Raw genomic sequence first — 22,273 nt, forward strand, 5'->3', positions numbered from 1 at the left:
CTGCCTAATATATATGATTACTGCATGATATAAACTCTTAATGCATCTTAAAAACGAGTATATAATTATTTTTTTCGTTATTCTTCATTAATGCATAATAATATTTACAAGATATAATAATAAATAATCTTTTTGAAAATTAAATTTTTCACGCCGTCGAAGTGTGATTTTTTACCTTTATTGACACCAATTTATGTTAAGCTTCCGGGATTTTTTTTGTTTAGAAATGGGCATCATAATACTTCATGAAATTATAAATCGATATCGCATAGTAAAAAACAAATTTACAACGAACTAGTGTTATTAACATTCTATTTTTTTGGGTCAGGTGTTACTAACTCATTCAAATTTGGTGAGGTGTTATTAATTCATGGTCAAAACTTTTGCCGGATTACGTAGACCCTTTCATTCAGTGCCGAACTTCAATTCGATAAGGGCTTCTGATCCAAATACCTCGAAAAAATAACTGGATTGTTTTAGAAAAAGTAATTAAGCCCACGGTTTTTCAACCTGATTTCACTCAACCCAAAGTCGGGCCAGCCAACACATTAAGTATTTATTATTTTATGTTATCAACTAGGAAAATTTACCAATTTTATTCGAAAAATAGAGACCCAATTGAAAAAACTATGATTTCTTTATATATTATTGAACCCAACTTCTACAAGGAGAGTTCGCTGGTTAGTAAATAAGCTCCATGAAGGAACTATTATTGGCAACTGCTGCGACAACGGGAATACCCTCTGATTTGTTTAACTGTAACCAATGAAAGAAACTTGGAAAAATGAATAGACCACATCATTCTACAGCAATTCAACGTCAAGAGTAACGTCAATAGATTACACAAAAAAAAAAAAAAAAAAAAGTTGCGTGAATAATATAAAAAGACATGGAAAAATGAAAGCAGCATCCCTAGTATAATACATCAAAACAAATTCAAGCCAGGAGTATAATTTAATGAAACCCGTTTTTTCTATAGCTAAACAGGCCTGCTAATATGTAGGGAACTTAGGATCCACATTGTGGGCCCAAGACTCTAAGCCCCCAACAATATCCTTGGCAGAAGTGAAACCCAATTTTTGAAGATACTGAACAGCCTTTTGAGAATCATTTCCCCTTCTGCATACTACATACAATTGTGCACTTGATCCAGAAACCACACCACTGTCCTCTTCCTCTTTCTTCAAAGCTGATGATATTTCCGGCAACCTAACCTCTAATGTTGAGAGTGGAATGTTAAGGGACTTCGGGAGAGATACAATCTTGAAATGGTGAGCCGGTCTAACATCAACCAGCACATGTGGTTCCTTCTTAAGAATTATTTCACTGTATTCCTTGCTGCTGATTCTTGATTCACTGGGAAGTAGATTTAACTTCACAGGAGGCTGCATATGCGTGGAATGCATTAATGATATTGAAAATCTCAAAATAATATATTCGAAGACAATTTTGTAGGCTTTTGGGAGGAATTTGATCTCCAACAATCTCATCCAACACAAAGTGCAGATGAAAAATATACATAACTTGAAACAATCTCATTTAAATACAACGGAGGTAGAAGCTCAAGGCAAGAGTAACGATTTCATACCACACGCAAGGGAGTCTGAGTGAACTTCTCATAATCAAATTCTCGGAATTGCTGTTGGGCAAATGTAGCATTTTCTCCACAAGCTTTACACTCCACAGACCTTCCTCTAATTTTGACCTGTGCAATAAAAACATAATCAGTATCTAATATACAAGATCTTGCTATCGTACCATGGTCAAAATCATTATATAAATTGTTGACTTTGTATATTCAATGTCTATCCTTGGCAGGGAAAATATTCTGATAAAAAATGAGGTTTTATCCATTATATATTTACTTTGGGACAGCATAATAACGATTATGATTTGGAACTAACAAGTCTCAGTTTAATTTTGGACAGTCAGTTTGATAAACAATTTCTTATAAGAATTTTTTAAAAGAAATAATCGTCTGCAGGACAATAATTATAATTTAGAGAAAAATTAGTGTGAATGAGGATTGAGGAGAATCTCTCAATAGTATCAATTCCTCTAAAGAGAATTTAAGGCACACATCCTTGAGTGGGAAAAATGTTAACCTAATAGTCCTAACACCACTAGGATACAAAACCCTAACTTTTTATTCAACTAATTGTTTGAAATAAAATCCTAATATATAAGAAAATCCTGACAATCAAACAACTAATAGATGGCCCACTTATAAAATCCTAATAGACAAATGAGATTAATCCTTAATCTTAACACTGCTTTCCCATACTGCATTACTCAGAAATAATCATCCATTACTATCCTCTCAATTCCATCTTAATTCCATCTTCCTGGGCAATACAAAAAATAATGACTATAACATACAATAAGCAAGGTTGTGGAGTTTTTAACATACAGTACGAATTCGTCCAGCCAATGCATCAAAGAGAAGCATCCTTCCTGAGAGTGGTTCACCAACAGAAGCTACAATCTTAATAGCCTCGAGAGCTTGGAGACACCCAATTATACCAGGAACTGAAAACATTAAGAGCAAACGTCAGAAAACCAGAACAAATGGTAAGAGTAGGAAAAATAAAATAAAAAGATTCTAGTCAGAAGTAACCCATGTTGAATGATAAATATTTACAATCACACACATGGATGATATAAAGCCCAGAATCCAGTAATTCATAGTTTGGCTAAATTAATTATAAATGAAACAACTTGAACATTCCACCCCAGTTGAATTTTTCATAACAGTCCTACTAAAGAGTACACTCCATGGTAAACAAAATGAAATTGCAATATGCACAGTGTCCTAATTGCTTGTCATTTATGAGATTAGGAAAAATTTTATGTTGGCTGTGAACGTAACAGTGACAGAAGTATATATTACTGAGTCTATGGCTCAGCTTCATAATGAACATAGGCGAGCATAAGAATTTTGTCATAAGATTGACATTGTTCATGCTTATATAAATGTCTAGGAGACTAGTACTGAAAATTAAAACTGATTCAGCTCACAAAAACACTAGTAAATTTACCTACTCCTAGAACTCCACCGTCAGCACAACTTTGGCAAGCTGTTCTAGGTGGTGGAATTGGAAAGAGGCATCGATAGCAAGGACCACCATTGTAATTGTAGACAGTGAGCTGCAGCATAAGTTTCCATGGTTATACCTCAAATTTATGTGATATAATTGAGCACATAGGATAGGAGTACTAGTTCCTCAATGAAGCACCGTTCTACTTAAATGCCAGAAAAAAATATTTAGACATGTACCTGCCCTTCCAATCCCAATGCAGCACCTGATACAAGAGGCTGCACCACATGAAAACAATTAAGTATAAGGAACAAAAGGAAAAAGAAATGGTTAACTGAATGGAATATAAGAAAGCCATATAATTATACATAGCTTCTCAAATTTACAATGAATTAAAAAATGTGATGCCTAGAGAGAGCAATTGCACAAAGATTTTTAGGGGTAATAACTCAGCAGATACACTTTGAAATTTTTTTTAGGTATCAAGAAGCACATAGGACCCACACAGAACTTCCTTCTTGTTGAATTAATATAGGTATTGCACACTTTAATGAATCAAACACTAAAACCAATGCTGACTCAGAAAGTGCATTCATGAAGGAACCAAAAAATTTAAGTAACAAGGGAAAAGACACGTAGACATCAATTCAAATGGTCACAATTTGTTCATACATCAAAACATTAAGATTTACCTTTCCTAGTACCACACAGCAATCACTGATCAAGTACCTGGTAGGAGCATTATCTGTTGCATCTACTATTAAATCATATCTAACAAATTCACATAATAAAAAAATCACATGGTCAGTGGTAATATTCAAAGTGAAACGGATACGGCAAGCATAGAAGAAGAGGCATCAAGCAAAAAGAAAGATCATATTTACAATAGAAAGCATACTTGCTGAAAATTTCCAAAGCATTGGAATTCTGCAAAGCTTCTTCATATTCCACAACTTGAATAGAAGAATTGATCCTAATATTAAAAACATCTTAGTTCCGAGAACATTGATACAAATATAACAAAATTTTGAAAAGATAAAATTCACATGAGGATTTATTTTCATTTTCTCCATGAAAATTAATGTGACGAGAGGTGAGAGAGCAACATACGAGCGACAAGCTGCAGCAGCAGATTTGACCTTCGGCTTGCCAACAAATGCTTCCGTGTGGATTATCTGAAATACAGCACAAATGAGTTGAAAATAATAACAATTGCAAAGTTACGAAAAATTTCAGTAAATTAACGCAAACACAAAATGCAAGGCACATGTTAACAACTTGTACTCGCAAAAGTAATCACTCAAAAGGCCATTGCCAGACACAAACACAACAACACACAAGATACGTGTAACACCTGCCACATCAAAAGGTGAGAGGGTTTAAAAAGACAAAATCTCACCTGCCTATGCATATTATTGAGCTCAACCACGTCATGATCAATAATACCCAAGCGCCCTGCATATAGATTTTCAAAAGTGTAAGCTCCAAGAAAAGAATAGTCTAATGCAATAAAGATTATAAGTGCCATATTTTACCAACACCAGAAGCTGCAAGGTATAACAATGCAGGAGCACCCAATCCTCCAGCTCCCACAACTAAAATTGATGACTTCAACAGATTTGCTTGCCCTGCACTCCATACACACAACAATGTGGAAAAACAAAATTAAGACTAAAAAAATCATATACGAATGCAGAATATAGCTCTATTTTTCCCACTGAAAAAAACACAAGGAAAATGCAATTGTAAAAGATAATTAAGGTTACTACTTAGAACTAACTATATTTAACACTTCAACTTACATTTGCAACGAACATACTTTAACTAATGAATTTAAATTAAATTAGGGTTAATTTGCATGATATATATAAAGATATAAAATGTTGAAGAGAAGACCTTGAACACCGAAGGAAGGAAGCATGAGATGGCGACTGTATCTGTGGATCATGTCACGTGTCAATCCGTTTGTAGGGTACAATGAAGAACCATCATCGGATACGGCGTCGTTTTGGAGATTAATATCTCTGAGTTGAGCTTCGAGCACTGAGATTTTATGTTCGATTTTGGTCTTTTCGTTCTTCAGTGAATTGAGTTCACGAAGAATCTCAGACGCCGACATAGCCCCAAGCAAAATAGACTCTGTTGACCAAAAGTCAGTGTTCGATCTTTGCTCTGAGCAAACGCCCAACACCAAACAAAACCAGGGTTTTCTAGCTGTAACTGCCGCTGTTTCAAAACTCAATTTCGGATAAGCGTTTCTTTGGATTGGAATATTTGAAAAAAGTTATGAAAATTTTTGTTTTGTTTTCGTTTGACAATTTTTGAAAAATCTATCTGGATTTATTATAAAAATTGATTGAGATAAAATCTAATTCATGTTTGGATATTGTTATTAAAAAGTAATTTTAACTTAATCTATTAACTTTGGAGTATATAAAAATATTAATTTTACATATTTAAATTATAATTTGCTGATTTTAAATTGAGTTCAGTACGTCATATCATTATGTAAGTGATTTTATCTAACGAAATAAAATTTTATTGTAGTTATCTATTACAATTAAAATTTAATTAAATATATTAACATCAATCAAAGTTTGTATACACTTATCTAATCATGCATTATGTATAAGTAAAAATTCAGAATTAGATATTTTTATTATGATTAATTTAATAATTTTACTAACTTGGTTTTTTAATTTAAACATATAAAAATAATATATTTATTAAAAAATAGTACTTCTATACTCTAAATTTATAATTTTTTAAAAAATAAAAGCATGCTATTTTTTTAAAATGAATCTTAAAGATAAAGTTAATATTTTATATTTAATGTATATTTTAATTAATTAACAATTATAAAAATTTTATATTAATAATAATTAAAATTATACTCTTTAAGTTCGGTTGATTCAACTCAAATCATTTAGTTGAATAAAATTAAATACATAAAATAGTATATTTGTAGTTAAAAAAAACACTTATTATAAACCGTTACCCCGTTAAAAAAAAAATCAAATATGATAACACGTGGGAGACTCCCGCATAGGTTTGTTTTAAATTCTAATAATATTGATGTTGATTTTTAGAAGAGTTAATATTTAAAGAAATTATGCACAAAAATTAAACTGAATAATAATATATATTTGAAAAATAATAGTTAAAATAATAATAAAAACCTTTGCTCCTTTTAAGAGTAAGAAATCGTTTGGAGTGAAGCAAACCCAAGGCCTTGCAACATAAAAAATCTTTTTATTATTTCATTTGTATAAAAGTATTTCATGCAATCATTGGTGATAGATAAATGTAGAATATTCAAAAAAAAATTCAATATTTTTAACTCGTGAAAAGGAATTATCTTGATCACATATGAATACGACCCATTAGAGATCTCAACTTTTTCTGTTAAAAGTAATATTTAAAAACCGAACATAGCTTTCAGGGTTAATCATGCTAAGAGTCTAATCAAATTTAGATATAATATTTTAAATTTTATCATTTTATTAAAATTATAATTTTACTTTAATAATATATAATAAAAATTAAAATTGATTGATAAAATAAAATTCTTAACTTTTAAGTAAAAATAATATTAAAAAGAATTAAAATACTACACCTAAATTTAGTTATAAGTAAAATTAATTTTAATTATAGGTGTAGATAGATTTATTGGATTAGCATTAACAAATGGCAATAAATGGATATCTGCATCAAGTTAAGGTGCAATCTTGTCCTTTTGTTTTTTATTTAAACCGACACCACAGCTAAAGTGTCTCAACTCAAATTGCAATATTTTCTCTTTAACATTCCCTCTGGAAAGGAAGAACCATGTCTGGTGCTCAGTTCCACTCTCTTCTTCATGCCACTTCAAGATCCTCCTTGGGAAAGCCTAATAGACCATTCTTAAACAACACCATTAAGGTATCACCTTTATTTTTATGGTTTTTTTTTTCTGGGTGTTTTTGTTATTCTTTTAACTTCCATCCCAATAGTTCTACTTTTATTTGCTTTTTTGCTGTAAAGTTACTAATTTATATTAGCTACTTGCTGTGCAAATTTTTATTCTTTTGTAAGAACGATCCCACCAGGAAATTAAATCAGATAAACAAAAAGAGTGGGATTTTAATTTTTAATCGTTATGTTTGAGAAGGAAAACTTCATTCATGTTTCAGTCTTCTGAGTGATCCTATTCTTGAAAGTGAAAATCAAGGTTTGTTGTACTTGAAAGTGCAATAAAGGGTTTCCTATAGGAGTGATAAAAACTATTGATTTTATGTATTAATAATATGAACATGTTTTTACAGTGACCAATAAGTAGTGTAGTCTTTTTTTGTTACTGAATGAATGAATGAATCAGAATTATGGGCAAGCAAGCAATGGAAACCGTAGTCGTTTGATGGAAGAGAGGGCACCTTCCACAGCTGAAGAGTTCCAAAGAGTTGCTGAGGAGAAGGCCAGGGAAGGGGTGGCAAGTAAGAAAGTTGATAAGTCATATGATAATGCAGAAAAAGAGGGTATTATTGGTGACTCTAAGGATGAATCTGTCAAGAACAGGTATAAAGATTCTCTTAGGAGGGGCGATTAGGAATCTACTCTCTCAGATTTCTATCTATAGTGCAGTCAAAATGTGTAAGATTGTGTTACTTTCAGACAGCTTCCCTTTCAAGTGTTTGTTTCTGCAGTAGAAGAAAGCTTCAATCTTTATTAGTGATATTATGAATCACTCTTGGCTTGTGTATATGTAACTATTTGAAATCCTGGGTTTGGAGGATCAAACTCCATCTTTGTTGTAGTTGATTGTTTGGTTGATTGAATATGTTAAAATTTTGAAATCATGGCCTAGTTAATCGGACAAAACAAGTATCACAAGTTCGCAATTTTTTGTTCAGTTTCTGCATTTAAAGACATACAATAAGAAATTTAATAATAATATTTTTCATTAAAAATTATAACATTTAATGTATTAATACATGTAATATTTTATAATTTGTTATATATAGATTTTTATTGTATGTTTTTGTACATAAATTAATATAAAAAATAGTTTTCTAAATAGGTGTATCAAAATAGAAAAGATTACATTTATAAGTTCCCTAAATCTATTAATTAAAAAATATTATCATTATACATTCAATATTTTAAATTAATTTAAATATTAAATAAATTAGTATTTTCACTTGATAAATTTAAATATATTTGTTATATTCTCATACTAATCTTTTAAATAAGTTTTTATTAATTTTTAAAATAAATACTAAATGGAATATTGTATATATTTATTATTTTAAAAATTAAAAAATATTTAATAATTTAAAAAACTATATACATAAAAATAGAAAGATTTAAAATTATTCCTATTTAAATTATCATTAAATTGGTATAAAACTTATAGAGGTCATTAATTATATTTTATTTGATAAAAAATTATTTTTAGTTTTTAATATAATCATATCATATTATTTTTGTTTTTATTTATTAAGAAAAAAATTATACAAATTAATAATTTCAATTATTTTACTATAATTAATAGCTAAATTTACTAATATATTTTTTATTAATAAGTGCTTTTTATTTTTGAGCTACTCAGACTGTATCAATATTTTATATGAATAAAAGAACATTAATAAAAAAATTATTATTTTGAATTTCTATATAAACAAACCAATAAAAACAATTTTTTTCTTCATCTTGAGGATTTATAAAAAGAAATAAAGATTACTTATCATGATAAGAGAATTTATTTTTTTGTTGGTCGTGTCGTGATAAGAGAATTCAAGGCTGTGTGTTGGGTCATTCGGGACGCGTAAGTGTGTTATTAGCAGAGGGCAATATTAACACAGCCAAACACATCACAGCAGAATCAACAATTCTTGTCACCAAAAAAAAATTAAAAAAGAAACAATTCTACATTTATTGTGGTTAGCTTTTTTTTTTGTGTCAAAAGAAGTAAAATTTGTGGCCATTTAAACACTTCCTTTTCTCCTAAGGTGCTTTCGTAAAGTTAAGTTAGATGTGTCATTCTAGTGAAAGAAATGTTTGAGGGCCCTCCATTGAAGTTATGTTATTGTCTAACCCCAATTTGTAGTTGGGAGGTATCATCCACTTTGAAATTGATTGAATGAGAGACATCACGACCTAATTTAGCACTTATCTTCACTGGATTGTGCATTATTGTGCTTATGCAAATTGGTTCATGTAAAGTCTATTTTATAAGATTTTTTCATTAGTTTATAGTTTATAGTTTATTTTATTACTTTATATGCTTTGGTTAAAATAAAAGTATTTCATAAACAAACTTTTCTCATTAATTCATAATGGCATTATTCAAAGTATATTTTCAATTTATATTTTATAATTTACTATTATTATTTTATCCTTAATATTTTTCTAAAATTTCTTATTTATTGTATTTTTAATATTATATTAGTTATTTCAGTAAATTTCTCATTAAATATTACTTATTTTTATTTTTCATAAAATATTGATTTTAAATAAAATTATCAAAGATCAACTTTTACCTAATTTTTAATTAATTTATTAGCTATTTTTGTCAAACTTAAACATAAGCTATGTACTTGTATGTAATAGGTTGATATCCGTATTGTGAGCTTGAAGGCTACTACGCATGTTTATTGATTTTGTAAATATATACTATTATTGCTAGATCGAAAGGTACGCAACCAAGCTATTAAGTTTGACTTAATATTATAAAATATTATCTATTTAAATAAAAAAAAGTTAACATTAATATATAATTATTAAAAAATAAAAAATATCAAGTTCAATTGTCTGACTTAATGTTAATTTTAAAATTTTGAACCCATTAAAGCTAGCTTAAAAAAGATGATGAGTTAGTTTTGTGAAAATAGATCGAAACAAAATGAGCAGATTCCTTATGTAAAAGGCAAGATATGTATGCCCACAAAGAGTTTGGTAGGTAGAAATAGAATGCAAAATAAATTTTGTGTTACCATTAATTATACACAAACAAATTTTATGTTTGACAAAGGATGAAGTAACCAATAAGTAGTAGAAAGACAAATAGTCAAAGAAACAACATATCAACACCAAGTGTGTTAGGTGTTCTTATCATGCTTGAATTTAACTTTTCTGACTGACAAAAAATAATTTCATGTGCCTTATGTTATGTGTTGTACGTAAATTTAAACTGAATGATGCTAGTTGTTGAAATAGGAATATGGCCAAAACTAAGTACAAGTCCATATACAATTTACACCTGTTAAGCACACATTAAAATTGTTTTTATAATGTGTAATATTTAAATGATACGAAAAAATAATTTCAAATAAAGAAATATTTTTAAAATGTTATTATTATAGTAAATAATATTTTCAGAATTAATAAAAATTCTAATATAGATCAGGTTCTTAATACGTGACAGAGAACTAAAGAATGAGTATTAACATAAATGAACATTTTTTATTTCTCTGAAATTAGGGGCAGACATATTGAGAGTATATATCAAGATTCAGGTGATAGCTAACCAAAATTGTCATTTAATTTAATAAATTTACTAATATAACTACAAAGCTTTCCACTATGGATGGGAATTTTAAATGCCATAAAAAAAAAAACAATGTTATCAATGTAGGTTGGGCTTGAGCTGAACTCCACCCCGTAGCGTATGTATCTCGTGCACTCACTGGATTGAGCCTGAAAAATGAAATCATTTGTTTGGTTCAGTTTATGGGCTTTATTTTAATATTCCCTAAAACATGACATTTCTAAATAAAATTTTGTCATCAGTAAAGATTTTTAAAGTATTTTAGATAAAAAGTTGAATTGTGTATCAGCCTGCAAAAATTAGTGGCTGGAACCAAATGGCTAAATTCAGTTATTCCTCTTAAAATTTTCAATTTCCAAGCAGTACATTGGTTCTTTTTCTTTTATCTTTCAAGTTTTTATTTTTTTGTGTTAATTTGCATCTACCTATGCCATTTTATTTTAATTTCGACTTAACTCTATTAAAAAGTGATAAAATTCGCGCATTAAAAATTTTATTAGCATTTTTTTCCAGCATTAAGTTCTGCCCAGCTGAAACTACTTTCTGACTTATGTTTGACTTTCTGCCATTGCTACTTGAGTTAACGTGATTTTGATGAAATTTCCAGACTCATTAAAAGTGTGCATCTAAATCGTGAATGCCCTGAACCATCACGAATTGCCATTATTGTTTCATGAATTTCTTGCACGATTAATAATTAGTATGCTTCATTCAATGTTGCGACGTTGGCTTTAGCCTATGCCTACGGTGCAAGGTGACATTTCTGGCTTGTGCACTATTCCTTTTACGACATTCAAACATTCTTGCGTTGTAAATATGGTATTAACTGTGCTTCACCGCATGTTCCAATGCCTTTGTGTTTCTTCTATTCCCACAAGGAAAACGACACTTCCTAAATAAAAATAAAAATGTTCCAAAGTAAAAATAGTACTGACCGTGTTGCCACTTCCACGCGCTACATTTGTGCGTTAACAAAGATGGGTTATATGGTGTGACGTGTTGGGTTTCAACGTTCGAACCTTGTGATTGGGACCAATACTTGAATTTTGAGGACTCGAAACAAAGCATCGTGGCACTAAATCCTGCTTGATTTTCGTTTTGGGTGGCTTTTCCATGTGGCTCATGCGAGGCCATTACCCCGCAAATTTGGTTCCATGGAAAAAGTGCTTTTGGGCATGTTGATTCTACCATTGCAACCGTAATTGAAGGATCAGATCATAACCATAGTTATGGAGAAAAAGAAACCCAAGAATCCCGTGATTTGAAAAAACAAAAACCAATTCTTTTCATATTAGTGAGATTTTCAATCCCTGTTCCTTCATGCTCCAAGTGTTGCAAATAAAACTTGCCTTTTTGTGTCGGTAGGTGCAACTATTACTATTAGGTTGCCAATCTATCAAACTCGAAACTTTTCTTTCAATTGACGTTGAAATTCAATAAATTTTCACACTTCTACTTTATTTAATCAGTTTTCTTTCTTTGTGATAAATTTTAAGGTTTGAATAAACTCGCACACCAGTAAATAAAGGATAGAGCCCTCTTTCACCATTTATGCTCACTTTTTCCGTTTACTAAGTACAAATGGTACAATTGGCGATTCCACCTAATGTCCCTAGACGCTTTTTTGCGCCTTGAGTAACAATATTGTATATATCTAACTATATACTCAAATTGCAATGGCAGTATCTATCTAATGCCATAAAACTATAAGTCTATAACCATAGTATATGCCAAAAACTTCTCTATAATCTCTCAATTAGCTAGAAGCTACCAAAGATGGTTCATTGTTATAAACATCACCTTCGGATCCATACAATCTAGCAAAAACCCCTACAAGTGCCGCCGTATTGTATGTACAAGCCTCTGTCTGCATGTAATTGCTCCTGTCATCTTTAAACTGGTCCATTATGTCAGGCCCACCAACGAGGGCCCCAATGAGTACATTGGGATTGGGCCCGGGCCGTCCATACCAGTTATCATAACCCTGAGTGCACCCAATAAAACCCTTGTTCCCATTGTATGATTCAATGGATGCACCCCTATGGTGCACCCTCCGGGGGAAATTGGATCCGTGGCCTACTATGTAGCTCATACCCATTGGATTAGAACCCAAGATGTAATCAACTTGTGATTTTGCAAAGGCAAATAACTCATTGGAACCCGCTTCCCCTTTTTGGCAATTAAGCTTCTGACCTGTGGCTAAGAGATGATCAGAGTACACTGTGAGAAGAAACGACGCCGTTGCGACATATTGCATGTTGTTCCATTGGCGGACATACAGTAACCCTCCTGGGGTGCGCTGCACGTTAGTAACGTTGTTGAGGTTGAGACACGCGCAGAGGTAGTGTTCGGCTTTTGAACGATACTGTTTGAGTATGACTTCGTGTTTCTTGTGCTTCTCCTCCATGAGAAGCTGTTAAAAGCAAAATAAAAAAATTGCATTGATCTCATAATAGACCCAATAAAATTCACAGTTACTCCTTAAAATAAGAACTTTATAAGCGTTTTTTAGACTTTTACTCAAAATAAATGAATAAATAATCTAAAGAAATAAACCATGGCCCAAAAGTGAGGTACAATAGTAGCACTTCTAATGAACCTTTTTTGACATTTTAAAACTTAAGAAGGTAGAAGAATAATTAATGAAAGATTAGAATTTAGAAAAAGGACATGCTTTAGTTGGGAAATGTGTGAGAAAAGAGAGATTTATAATTACCATAGAAGCAATGGCTTGAAGACCTGCGTACTTGACATCCCAGCTGAATTCAGTCATGGCCCAAGTGGTCCCACCAAAGTCATAAGCTTTGTCCAAAAAATAGTTCAAATATTCTTCCTTTTCGGTGGCCCTATAAAGCCAAATCGCTGCCCAAAGTAACTCATCCATGTACCCACTAACCGAAGTATAATATCCTTTAGCCACTCCAACACTCTCATCATATTTCCCCTTAAACTTGTCACCAAACTCAAACAACTACACAACACAACCACATTCATATTATAATATCTATCACCACCAATTATCCATAGTCAAATTAAAAGTTATAATTCAATTAAATTAATCCAATTCAACTGTGTAATGCGTTGAATAACAACAACAATATATATATAATCAGTTACTAACCAAGTCCAACATACCTGTTGCGCATGGTGCAAAAGTAGTTGAGAGTAATGTGGGTTTGTTCTCCTAAACAAAATGGATGCCGCTGCCAACGCTGCCGCCGTCTCGCCGGCGACATCGGAGCCGGGCTGGTTCCGGTCAATCCTATAAGCTCGCCGTGACGTCGTCATGTCCTCCGGCCGCTGCCAACAGTAGTGATCAGTATCGCCGTCACCCACCTGAAAGTTGTCAGTCATAAGCTACATTCATAATTTATATACAGGGTTTCAAGTTCATGTCCAGCCGCGAGTGATGCAACGCGCCATGACGGCGAGTCGGCCCAGAAACTCATGATGAATCCGCTGACTGTTCCGACAACTGAATCTATTCCGCCGGTGAGTTTGGAAGGAGTATTAGCATTCATCCCATTCTCAACGGCGGCGCGTGGGGTAACTAATTTTCAAAGATTAAAAATCAGTGGAATTATAAGAAATGAATTGAAATAAATACCTCAACCCAAAGAACATTTGGTCGTGTGTGGGCCTTGATGAAATAATCGGTGCCCCACTTGATGGCCTCCAGCGCGTGAGAATACTCGCCGGCACCAGCGATTTGTTCCCCGTATTCTAAGACAGCCCATGAGAGGAGTGTTATGGTAAATGCCATTGGAAGCCCAAACTTAACGTTATCCCCAGCATCATAGTAACCTCCCACCAAGTCCACCTACGTGCCCAAAAACACAAACAACATTGGAGTGAATGAAAATTGAAACATGAAACATGGGTAGACAGAAAAAGAAAAAAAGAACACAGTTTAGATAGAAAGTAATCAATGAATGTACCCCTTGTTCTAGACCATCAGTGAGGGCAGAATGGTGACGCCAAGTGACCCTTTGGTTGTGGGGTAAGCGACCTGAACGCTGAGATTCAAAGTAAAGGAGGCTCTGGGAGAGGGCTTGGCCATAGTTGAAGGACTCACATAAAGGAAGGAAGATTGTGGTGAGAGAGAGTAAAGCAATGCATAGTGTCAAAGACGGAGTGTTGTTTTGAACTTTGTCTTTCTTCATTTCTCCGTCTTTAACGTATGAAATATGAATCTCTCTACCTCTGTGTATCAGTGTATATATTTAGTGTAGGGAGATTAACAGGGGCATCAGTCATCATCTTGCTACGTTGTTGGCTAGTATATTTTGTCTCTCATTTGTTTTGTTTGTAAACAAATTCAAATACCCCAATAGGATTTTACAAAATTTCATTTTGAATCAAGGCGCGTGAGGAACACCGTTGGGGTGAATTTCCTCTGTAATTGAACAGCAGTATATATTTGTTGAAGAACACTTGAAACCATAAGGAGCAAATGACTTTTGCGGTTTCGAAATTCTTTTTTTTTTTCTAATTTATTTTATTTATAAAAAATATTATTATTTTTAGTCTAAAATGTAAAAATAAAGACAAAATTCATTTAATGCTACATTTGTTTCGATACTTTTATTTGTTTATATTTATATTAAAAGCACCTTCACCCACCCGTATAACCGGATAAATTCATTAAATACATGAGTTATAAATTTGACCAATTATTATTTTAAATATTTTTAAAAAGTTAACATCCATTAATATCTAGTATTAATTTTTTGCACTTAATAAATTTTAATAAAATAGAAGATTAATTAATTCAACGTTTGGTTTAAATTTTTTTTAAGCAAATTAATTTTACATAATTTTTATAGAAAACTAAAAACATATTCACTTTTTACTCATATAAACGGGTAGATTCATTCTTTGAATGTATGAATTATAAATTTGACCTTTTATTATTTTTTTAAAATATACTGTAAATTTATGATATGTAACTTTTTTTATTAATTTTGATGAAGTAGTTGTTTATTTTTTATAAAAGATATTATAAATAGTATAGGAATATTATTTTGTATAAAAATAATAAAAAAATTATTTATTATCTTACAATGTTTTATATAAATATATTATTTAATATTTTATGTATTATATATATTTAATAAATATAGCATTTAATATCAAAATATAATCATCTTATATCTAAAAAGTCACGTACCTAATAAATATATTGTAATTAATGAATATAATATTTTTAGTTTAAAGTTATTTGCTCAAGTATTTAACATTTTTAGGATTCAAATTTGAAACTATATTACATAATTTAGTGTCATTTAATTCACGTACTCTATAGTTAATGAATATTATATTTAATAATATTGCATAAATTATTTAAATTTAAGGCAACTCATAATATTTTATTTAGATTAACAATTAATATAACAAATATGTGTGTGATTAATTTTACATCTTGTGTGTGTAAATATTGATTTAAATTTGATTTTAAATTTTGTTATAAAATAATTTTATTATAATGAATGATTAAAAAAAAGTAATATAATTCATGTTAAAGAAATAAAAATACAATTTTTAGTATTAGTAAACATGCTAACTGCATGAAAAATCACTTTAATAATATTGTTTGACAGAAAGTTTTAACTTTTAATTTTTTTTAATCAATGTTTAGTTAGTATTTGCCTAAAATTTTAATGTACATATTTTAATTTTCAATATTATTTTTAATTAATCAAAAGCCATACACCTAATAAATATACTACAATGAATTAATATAACATTTAAAATTGCTATTTAAATTCATTATATATACTACACTTATTAAATATACCATTTAATGTCACAGTGCAGTCAATTTTACTTTCAAAAAATATGTTTACAAACTAAATTTATTTTTTTTAAATAAACATTATAGTATATATTTTTAGTTATTAAAATCATAGCAATTATTTTTTTGTTTAGTAATAATGTTTCTAACATGAAAAGTCGTTTACGTAATTAAATACATTATAAAAAAGGAATATAAATTTATTAATATTTTAAAATTAATTTGTAATAATATACTAGTATCATTTAATATAAAAGTATAGTCAAATATACTTTTACAATATGTTTTAAACTAAATTTATTCCAAATAATTATAACAAATAATAACTTTGTTTTGCGGCATTGTTTGTATAAAAAAAAATTCAGACCATTAATTAATTAAAATATTAAATGAATATAATTTTATATATTTATTATAAAAATTTAATAACTTTTATTACTTCGACAATACGAGATTAAATGATAGTGTAAAAATATTTTATATTGTTCTTACATTTTAATCAAATTCAAAAATACATTTTTTTAGTATATATTTTTAAATGTTAAATTCATAACAATTAACTTTCTATTTAGTAATATTTTTTCCAATCAATTTTATTATATAAAATGTCAAAAACTGAATAGAAATATTATAATTAAAGAATATAATATTTAATATCAAAATACTGTCAATTGAAAAAAAAATTATATATTACTTTAATTAGTTATTTTAAATTTAGTTTAAATTAAATAATTATAAAATACAATTAAAATATCTTAAATTTTTATATTTTAAAAGTATACATTACATTGAATAAAATATTAAATAATTTAAAATAATAAAAAAATTGTAAATATAAGTTATATGATAGAAAATTTAATCTAGCGATCAATTTAAGATAAAATTATATAAAAAATTACTAAATCTAATTAAATTGGTAGTTCTTATATTTTAATTTATATTTATTTTTATTTTTTATAATTCAAATTATATAACTGATTTTAAATTTTCATTCAATAATTAATAAAAATATAATAAATATGTAACATGTTATTAATTGCTATATCAATTTATGATTAAATAAAACTATTTATATAGTTAATATATTTCAATTAAATTTAATTACAATTGTTGATAAATAATGAATATGCCAAACTTTTTTATTTTATTTTAGCGTTTATATTTTGCCGTGGTCTAAATCTCTTTAGGTACTAACCTGTTTTTTATTTATGAACCTAATAAACTTCAAGTGAAAATATACTCAACGCTACGAATTTTGAAATTTTACGAGCATTTATTTAACATAATAAATTAAAATATTCATCATCTACAATTACTCAAAAAATGAATCCTACGAGTAGTTTTAGATCCTGATAAACCATCGGAATCAAATATGCAAGTTTGGGGGAAAAACAAAACTTAGGTCATAACAATTGATTTATAAATCATGTTAACCGTTAATTTTAATTTAAAAATTTCGTTACATTGGCCCAACTGAGAAACAAACCCTCACATTGCAGTCAACTTTATAGCGATTTTAATTTATTTTCTTACACAAAGAAGAACGGTACAGAAGTGTTAGGGGGTCAGTAAGTTCTAAACCCATTATTATCGAAGAGCGAAGCTTGAAATAAATGAGCCCTCATGCAAATTAGCGTATCTGAATCTTTGGATCCCCATTAAAATGACCCAAAATTGTTTTTATTTTATTATAATCTGCTTCAAAAATGACGTTTGATTGATTCTAACCAAAATCAATTTTGTCTTTAAACTTCCATTTAAAGTCAAAATGTTTATTTTAAGACAAATTTTTTAAACACAAGTCACATCAATTTAAACTCATTTTTAAACAATTAATTTTAAATATCAAATTCATTAAAATAACTCTTTGCAACACACACACACACACGAGAGACAAAACTGCAGATCTTTAGATGCTTTCATTGGTGTTCATATTAGTGAGATCAAAAATTAATTTTTATTCAAAAATTACACTAAAACCACTAAGTTTTGTCCTCATTCAAATATCAAGCCTATTCATCTGTGTTCCTCTAGAAAGCAAACACACTTTATTATTTTATCACACTATTTATTTAAAAAATATAAGGTCAGGCCCATTCAGATTCACATATCCATTGGGTTCCAATCACTTCTAGCATCCAAGGCATGCTCACTCAGAGACACCATCTAACAAGCAGCCACATATCATAGATTACATGCTCAGATACATGAAGATTGTATATTAAGCACCCAAACCTAGGCTATCAGCTTTCAAGTTCAAACGTCAAATGTTATTCTACTCACTCTTATGGACAAAAGAAGCGTTGGACTTGTAAGTCCAACAACATGGGCAGTATAGTAGTAACTGATAGAAGCTGCATCTTTTGCACCAACCTTAGTTAAACTAGTTAAGATTATGATGCAGGGTAAACCATAACCACATCCTTAGACAAGAGAACCTCCTGTCTGATGGAGCATGGCATCTATTTCATCCCCATCCTCCATTTCAAGCTGCACCAAAAATATGAGTCAGAAACCATACATATAACAACAACAACAACAATAACAACCAAGTTTTATCTCATCTCACTAGTTGAGGTTGGGCCAAGTCAGAAACCATACATATACACACAACAAAAATTAACAAATGTTGACAGTATAAACATTAATTATAAACAGATAATAGCATATGCAAACCTCATCTGGAGTCTGCTCCGATCGTAGGCGACGGCCATCAAACAGAAAAGCAACAGAGTTTAAATCCAGTGACTGTCGTTCACAGTAAGCATTCATAAGCTTTTTCAAGTGAGTGCTCCTCTTGATCCGGAAAAAAGTTTCGTTTCCATCCTACGGTATCGAAGGTCAGATTAGCCTATTCACTCTCATGTATATTCCATACCTCCAATTTTATTATGATGCTATCATATAAAGGTTCAATTGAAAAGCCTAAAATGAGAAAGCCGTAACATTTTGATAAGCCTAGATGGCAAAGTATAACCATTTAAATATAGTGTGTTTAACTTCTGCTTCCACTTGTCAAAAATTAAGCAAGAACACTCCAAATTGTTTCCCAATAGTAAACTAAAATGCTGGATTGAGTATCTTGCTCTTGTTAAAATAGCGAGTGCATGACCTTTACAAATTTTATGAGAATAGCCACTCATCTAAAACCTTGTTTTAGTTTTAAAACCTCAATCAGACCGGCCTGTTCTACCAACTGGACCATGAAACCGCCACGCTTTTTGTTCAATTACCCTTGATAATATTATTTGGCTCAATGCCTCAATCATAGTCGAATCAACTGAACCATGCACCAAAGGTATTCTCAGTTCAATATCAAGTTTTAAAGTTGTCATTAATCTAAAGTCAAGCCTGATATTGTCAAAACAGAAAAGGTACACGAAACTAATATAGAATTTAGGACAACGATAAATAGACTATAACCCTCCTTCCATAAAACCTATATTCAGATCTAAGAGACCTGAATAGCAGAAAAAAGTCCAGATGTCCAAGCAAACAATCATATTCTGGTGCTGCTTGGCTATCTGAAGTAGAGATTCAATATGGAAATGGTTTAATACACATAATCCCATACCTAAGTAAAGGGAGCTAAAACAAACTAATTAAATTCTACTTTATCCAGATGATTAAATAATTTGAATTTCCCTACAGAGGAATTAAATTCTCAGCATAGGTTTGATTGCAAAACAGTTTAACCGCCGCCATAATTAAGCACATCAGGCACAAACTTCGCAGTCAACATTCAACAAGTAATTTTAAGAAAAAACAGAACAAGTTTCTGTTTTTCTTCAACCCCATTAACTCAAAAGTCCCAAACCGTGATCAAAGCCACCCATTAATGCAAAACCCGAAAAATTAAAAATAAATAAAAACGAAGAAAACCTTCATGACAGAAGAAATAAATCTAGAAAAGTAGAAGATAAAGTGAAATTACAAACCTGTCCCTTGACCTTGAGGCTGATGTGTGCAGCTCCCTGATCGGTGGGTTTCTTATCTTCCTCGTTGGCCATGCCCGACATCTTCACCTCAATTCTCCCAAACAACAACGTTTGTTCCTCCTTTCCTCTTAGAACAACTACTTATATAAACGGCCATGAATCTAACCAAAGTGATGCACGCCTTAGATCTTATTGGAACACATGTATCACCCTCATCAATATCTCTCTTCCCGGTCAAACTTTAACTTCTTAAGTCGGTTTATGAGTTATTTGGTTTTTGGTCATTGTTCTGTCAGTTTTTATTGGGCCCACTATACCATTTGGGTTTTAACTCTAGAAGCCCATCAGGATATGGTATTGCTGTATTGGGCCTGCCAACCTTTAATGAAAAGCTTGTACTCAAAGAGAAAATGAAATGAGTCTGGCCTTTCACAAGGATTTGGATGGCCCAAAATTTGCATTGTACTATGAAATGGGGTTGCAAAGAGTAAAGAGAGGAAATAATGAGACATAAGTATAAGATTGTTTTAAGTATATTCATAAGTTGTTGACTATATATATATATATATATATATATATATATAAAATTATTAGTTTATGTTTACTTCTTTAGTTCAGATATATTGTGATAATTTGTCCTTGGAGTTCAAGCATTCTAAATTAATTTGTTGGTTTAAAGTTAAAAAATATTGCTACATATATCATTTATTTGTGGGGAGGGATAGAACAAGGATTAATGTGAAGTATAAACAATATGATGTATATAATTGGGTATACCCCACTTCCACCGAATGGACAAATAGACACCTCCACCTCCTTGGCCTTATCTGTACAATAAGGGCTTCCTCTTTTAATGGTTAGATAAAAACCTCTTCCATTTGGTCATGAGTCAAACACTAGACAGAGACATGGCCATTGAAAACTATATGCCTAGAACAAATTTTTACCCCACAATTTCTCGATCAAACTCCAGCAACCTAGCTAGGTGACCAAATGAACCAACCACGAAAACGTATGCTGAACTTCCTTCATAAATACCCTCCAATTTTAGCTAAAAAAGAAACCGGAAATTGCCTTGTTAGCTTATTTTTAGGGACGAATTCACCTAAAATCTTACGTTTTAATTGAACACTTTACAATTTAATTTATATCAGTAAGCCTCTTTATGTGATAAAAGTTTAAGCTTAAAGAATGAATAATGTATTCATTTTTTAAAAATAGGATGGCAAAAATAAGCTATTTATTATTTAATTATAAAAACTTTAATATTATGAAGAATAACTTTTAAAAAATAATAATGTGAAAAACATTATGAATGATTTTATTTCTATTACGTTTAGTCCTTCCCCTTTACAAATCGTGGTAGTTTGGACACCAAAATATACAATAATATCAAAATTTGTTATACATGACCCCAACACTAGCTAGGAACGACTCTTACCGACTAAGAGAGAACCAATCAAAATGAACTGCCATTTTTTAGTATGAGTGATGCTCCTGAGAGTTTAAGTGTGAAACGTCTAAACTCCCTATTGCTTATTGAGATTTCTAAAATAAATGAAACCAGTGTGAAATTGATATAATGCAGTTTGACTCGATGAAAAATGAGTTTCATAGTGTGCAGAGCATATTAATTTTACAATCAATCTTTATAATTAATGATTTGTTGATAACGAATCAACAATATATCTTTTTTAAATTTATTTTGATTAATCATAGGCAAATAAAAATAATGATTTTCATATAGTAAAAAGAATGTTAGGGTAACAAAATTTTGCTGACCTGAATTGGGATCTTCATTATTTGCATGATCCCATAGCAATGCCCCTTGTGTGGTGTAGAGAGTTGAACCGAAAGAAAGAATACCCTCCAACCACTTCCTTTAGTTAATTCAACGATAATCCCAATGGCTACTATTATTGCTTTCTTTACTGTTAAGATTAAATTAGAGAAAATAGAAAGGCTGAAGAAAACAAGT

At 30.3% G+C, this 22,273-nt stretch overlaps 4 protein-coding genes across 5 annotated transcripts; 1 reads left to right on the forward strand and 3 right to left on the reverse strand.

The window, feature by feature from the left end:
• Positions 1–780: 780 nt before the first annotated feature.
• Positions 781–5,304, reverse strand: LOC113846921 (adenylyltransferase and sulfurtransferase MOCS3). 2 transcript variants are annotated; one of them, XM_027475675.1, is made up of 11 exons: positions 4,935–5,304; positions 4,574–4,666; positions 4,438–4,493; positions 4,149–4,213; positions 3,937–4,011; positions 3,731–3,809; positions 3,278–3,316; positions 3,039–3,147; positions 2,411–2,529; positions 1,589–1,705; positions 781–1,385 (listed from the first exon to the last, which is right to left on the reverse strand). In XM_027475675.1, exons 1-11 carry the CDS (start codon positions 5,155–5,157, stop codon positions 993–995), a joined length of 1,368 nt encoding a protein of 455 aa, XP_027331476.1. In that variant the 5' UTR covers positions 5,158–5,304; the 3' UTR covers positions 781–992. The 2 variants fall into 2 exon arrangements, with proteins under 2 accessions (XP_027331476.1, XP_027331477.1); XM_027475676.1 differs by having other exon boundaries at positions 4,574–4,585; positions 4,935–5,241.
• Positions 5,305–6,814: 1,510 nt separating this feature from the next.
• On the forward strand, positions 6,815–7,864 carry LOC113848048. Its single transcript, XM_027477411.1, has 2 exons — positions 6,815–6,959; positions 7,396–7,864. The coding sequence occupies exons 1-2, from the start codon at positions 6,867–6,869 to the stop codon at positions 7,621–7,623; spliced, it is 321 nt and encodes a 106-aa protein (XP_027333212.1). The 5' UTR covers positions 6,815–6,866; the 3' UTR covers positions 7,624–7,864.
• A 4,455-nt stretch (positions 7,865–12,319) lies between these two features.
• LOC113874572 (endoglucanase 11-like) lies at positions 12,320–14,726 on the reverse strand. Its single transcript, XM_027512791.1, has 5 exons — positions 14,502–14,726; positions 14,171–14,383; positions 13,699–13,899; positions 13,280–13,534; positions 12,320–12,976 (listed from the first exon to the last, which is right to left on the reverse strand). Exons 1-5 carry the CDS (start codon positions 14,724–14,726, stop codon positions 12,320–12,322), a joined length of 1,551 nt encoding a protein of 516 aa, XP_027368592.1.
• A 3,578-nt stretch (positions 14,727–18,304) lies between these two features.
• On the reverse strand, positions 18,305–20,527 carry LOC113846773 (small ubiquitin-related modifier 1-like). The gene is made up of 3 exons (XM_027475396.1): positions 20,296–20,527; positions 19,034–19,183; positions 18,305–18,847 (listed from the first exon to the last, which is right to left on the reverse strand). Exons 1-3 carry the CDS (start codon positions 20,374–20,376, stop codon positions 18,782–18,784), a joined length of 297 nt encoding a protein of 98 aa, XP_027331197.1. The 5' UTR covers positions 20,377–20,527; the 3' UTR covers positions 18,305–18,781.
• Between the last annotated feature and the right edge of the window lie 1,746 nt (positions 20,528–22,273).

The sequence above is a fragment of the Abrus precatorius genome, unplaced genomic scaffold (assembly GCF_003935025.1).
Source record: "Abrus precatorius isolate BTA unplaced genomic scaffold, Abrus_2018 Scaffold8, whole genome shotgun sequence".
Lineage (NCBI taxonomy): Eukaryota > Viridiplantae > Streptophyta > Magnoliopsida > Fabales > Fabaceae > Abrus > Abrus precatorius.

Coding starts and splice junctions, on each gene's coding strand:
- LOC113846921 (XM_027475675.1), bottom strand. CDS start 5,157: ATGTCGGCGTCTGAGATTCTTCGTGAACTCAATTCACTGAAGAACGAA. Junction 3,810..3,936: donor GCTTTGGAAATTTTCAGCAA/GTATGCTTTCTA, acceptor TGAATTTGTTAG/ATATGATTTAATAGTAGATG. Junction 1,386..1,588: donor CTCAGACTCCCTTGCGTGTG/GTATGAAATCGT, acceptor ACGCATATGCAG/CCTCCTGTGAAGTTAAATCT.
- LOC113848048 (XM_027477411.1), top strand. CDS start 6,867: ATGTCTGGTGCTCAGTTCCACTCTCTTCTTCATGCCACTTCAAGATCC. Junction 6,960..7,395: donor TCTTAAACAACACCATTAAG/GTATCACCTTTA, acceptor TGAATGAATCAG/AATTATGGGCAAGCAAGCAA.
- LOC113874572 (XM_027512791.1), bottom strand. CDS start 14,726: ATGAAGAAAGACAAAGTTCAAAACAACACTCCGTCTTTGACACTATGC. Junction 13,900..14,170: donor CAAATGTTCTTTGGGTTGAG/GTATTTATTTCA, acceptor GACAACTTTCAG/GTGGGTGACGGCGATACTGA. Junction 13,535..13,698: donor TTTTGCACCATGCGCAACAG/GTATGTTGGACT, acceptor TGTGTTGTGTAG/TTGTTTGAGTTTGGTGACAA.
- LOC113846773 (XM_027475396.1), bottom strand. CDS start 20,376: ATGTCGGGCATGGCCAACGAGGAAGATAAGAAACCCACCGATCAGGGA. Junction 19,184..20,295: donor GCCTCAAGGTCAAGGGACAG/GTTTGTAATTTC, acceptor TCGATACCGTAG/GATGGAAACGAAACTTTTTT. Junction 18,848..19,033: donor CGGAGCAGACTCCAGATGAG/GTTTGCATATGC, acceptor TTTTTGGTGCAG/CTTGAAATGGAGGATGGGGA.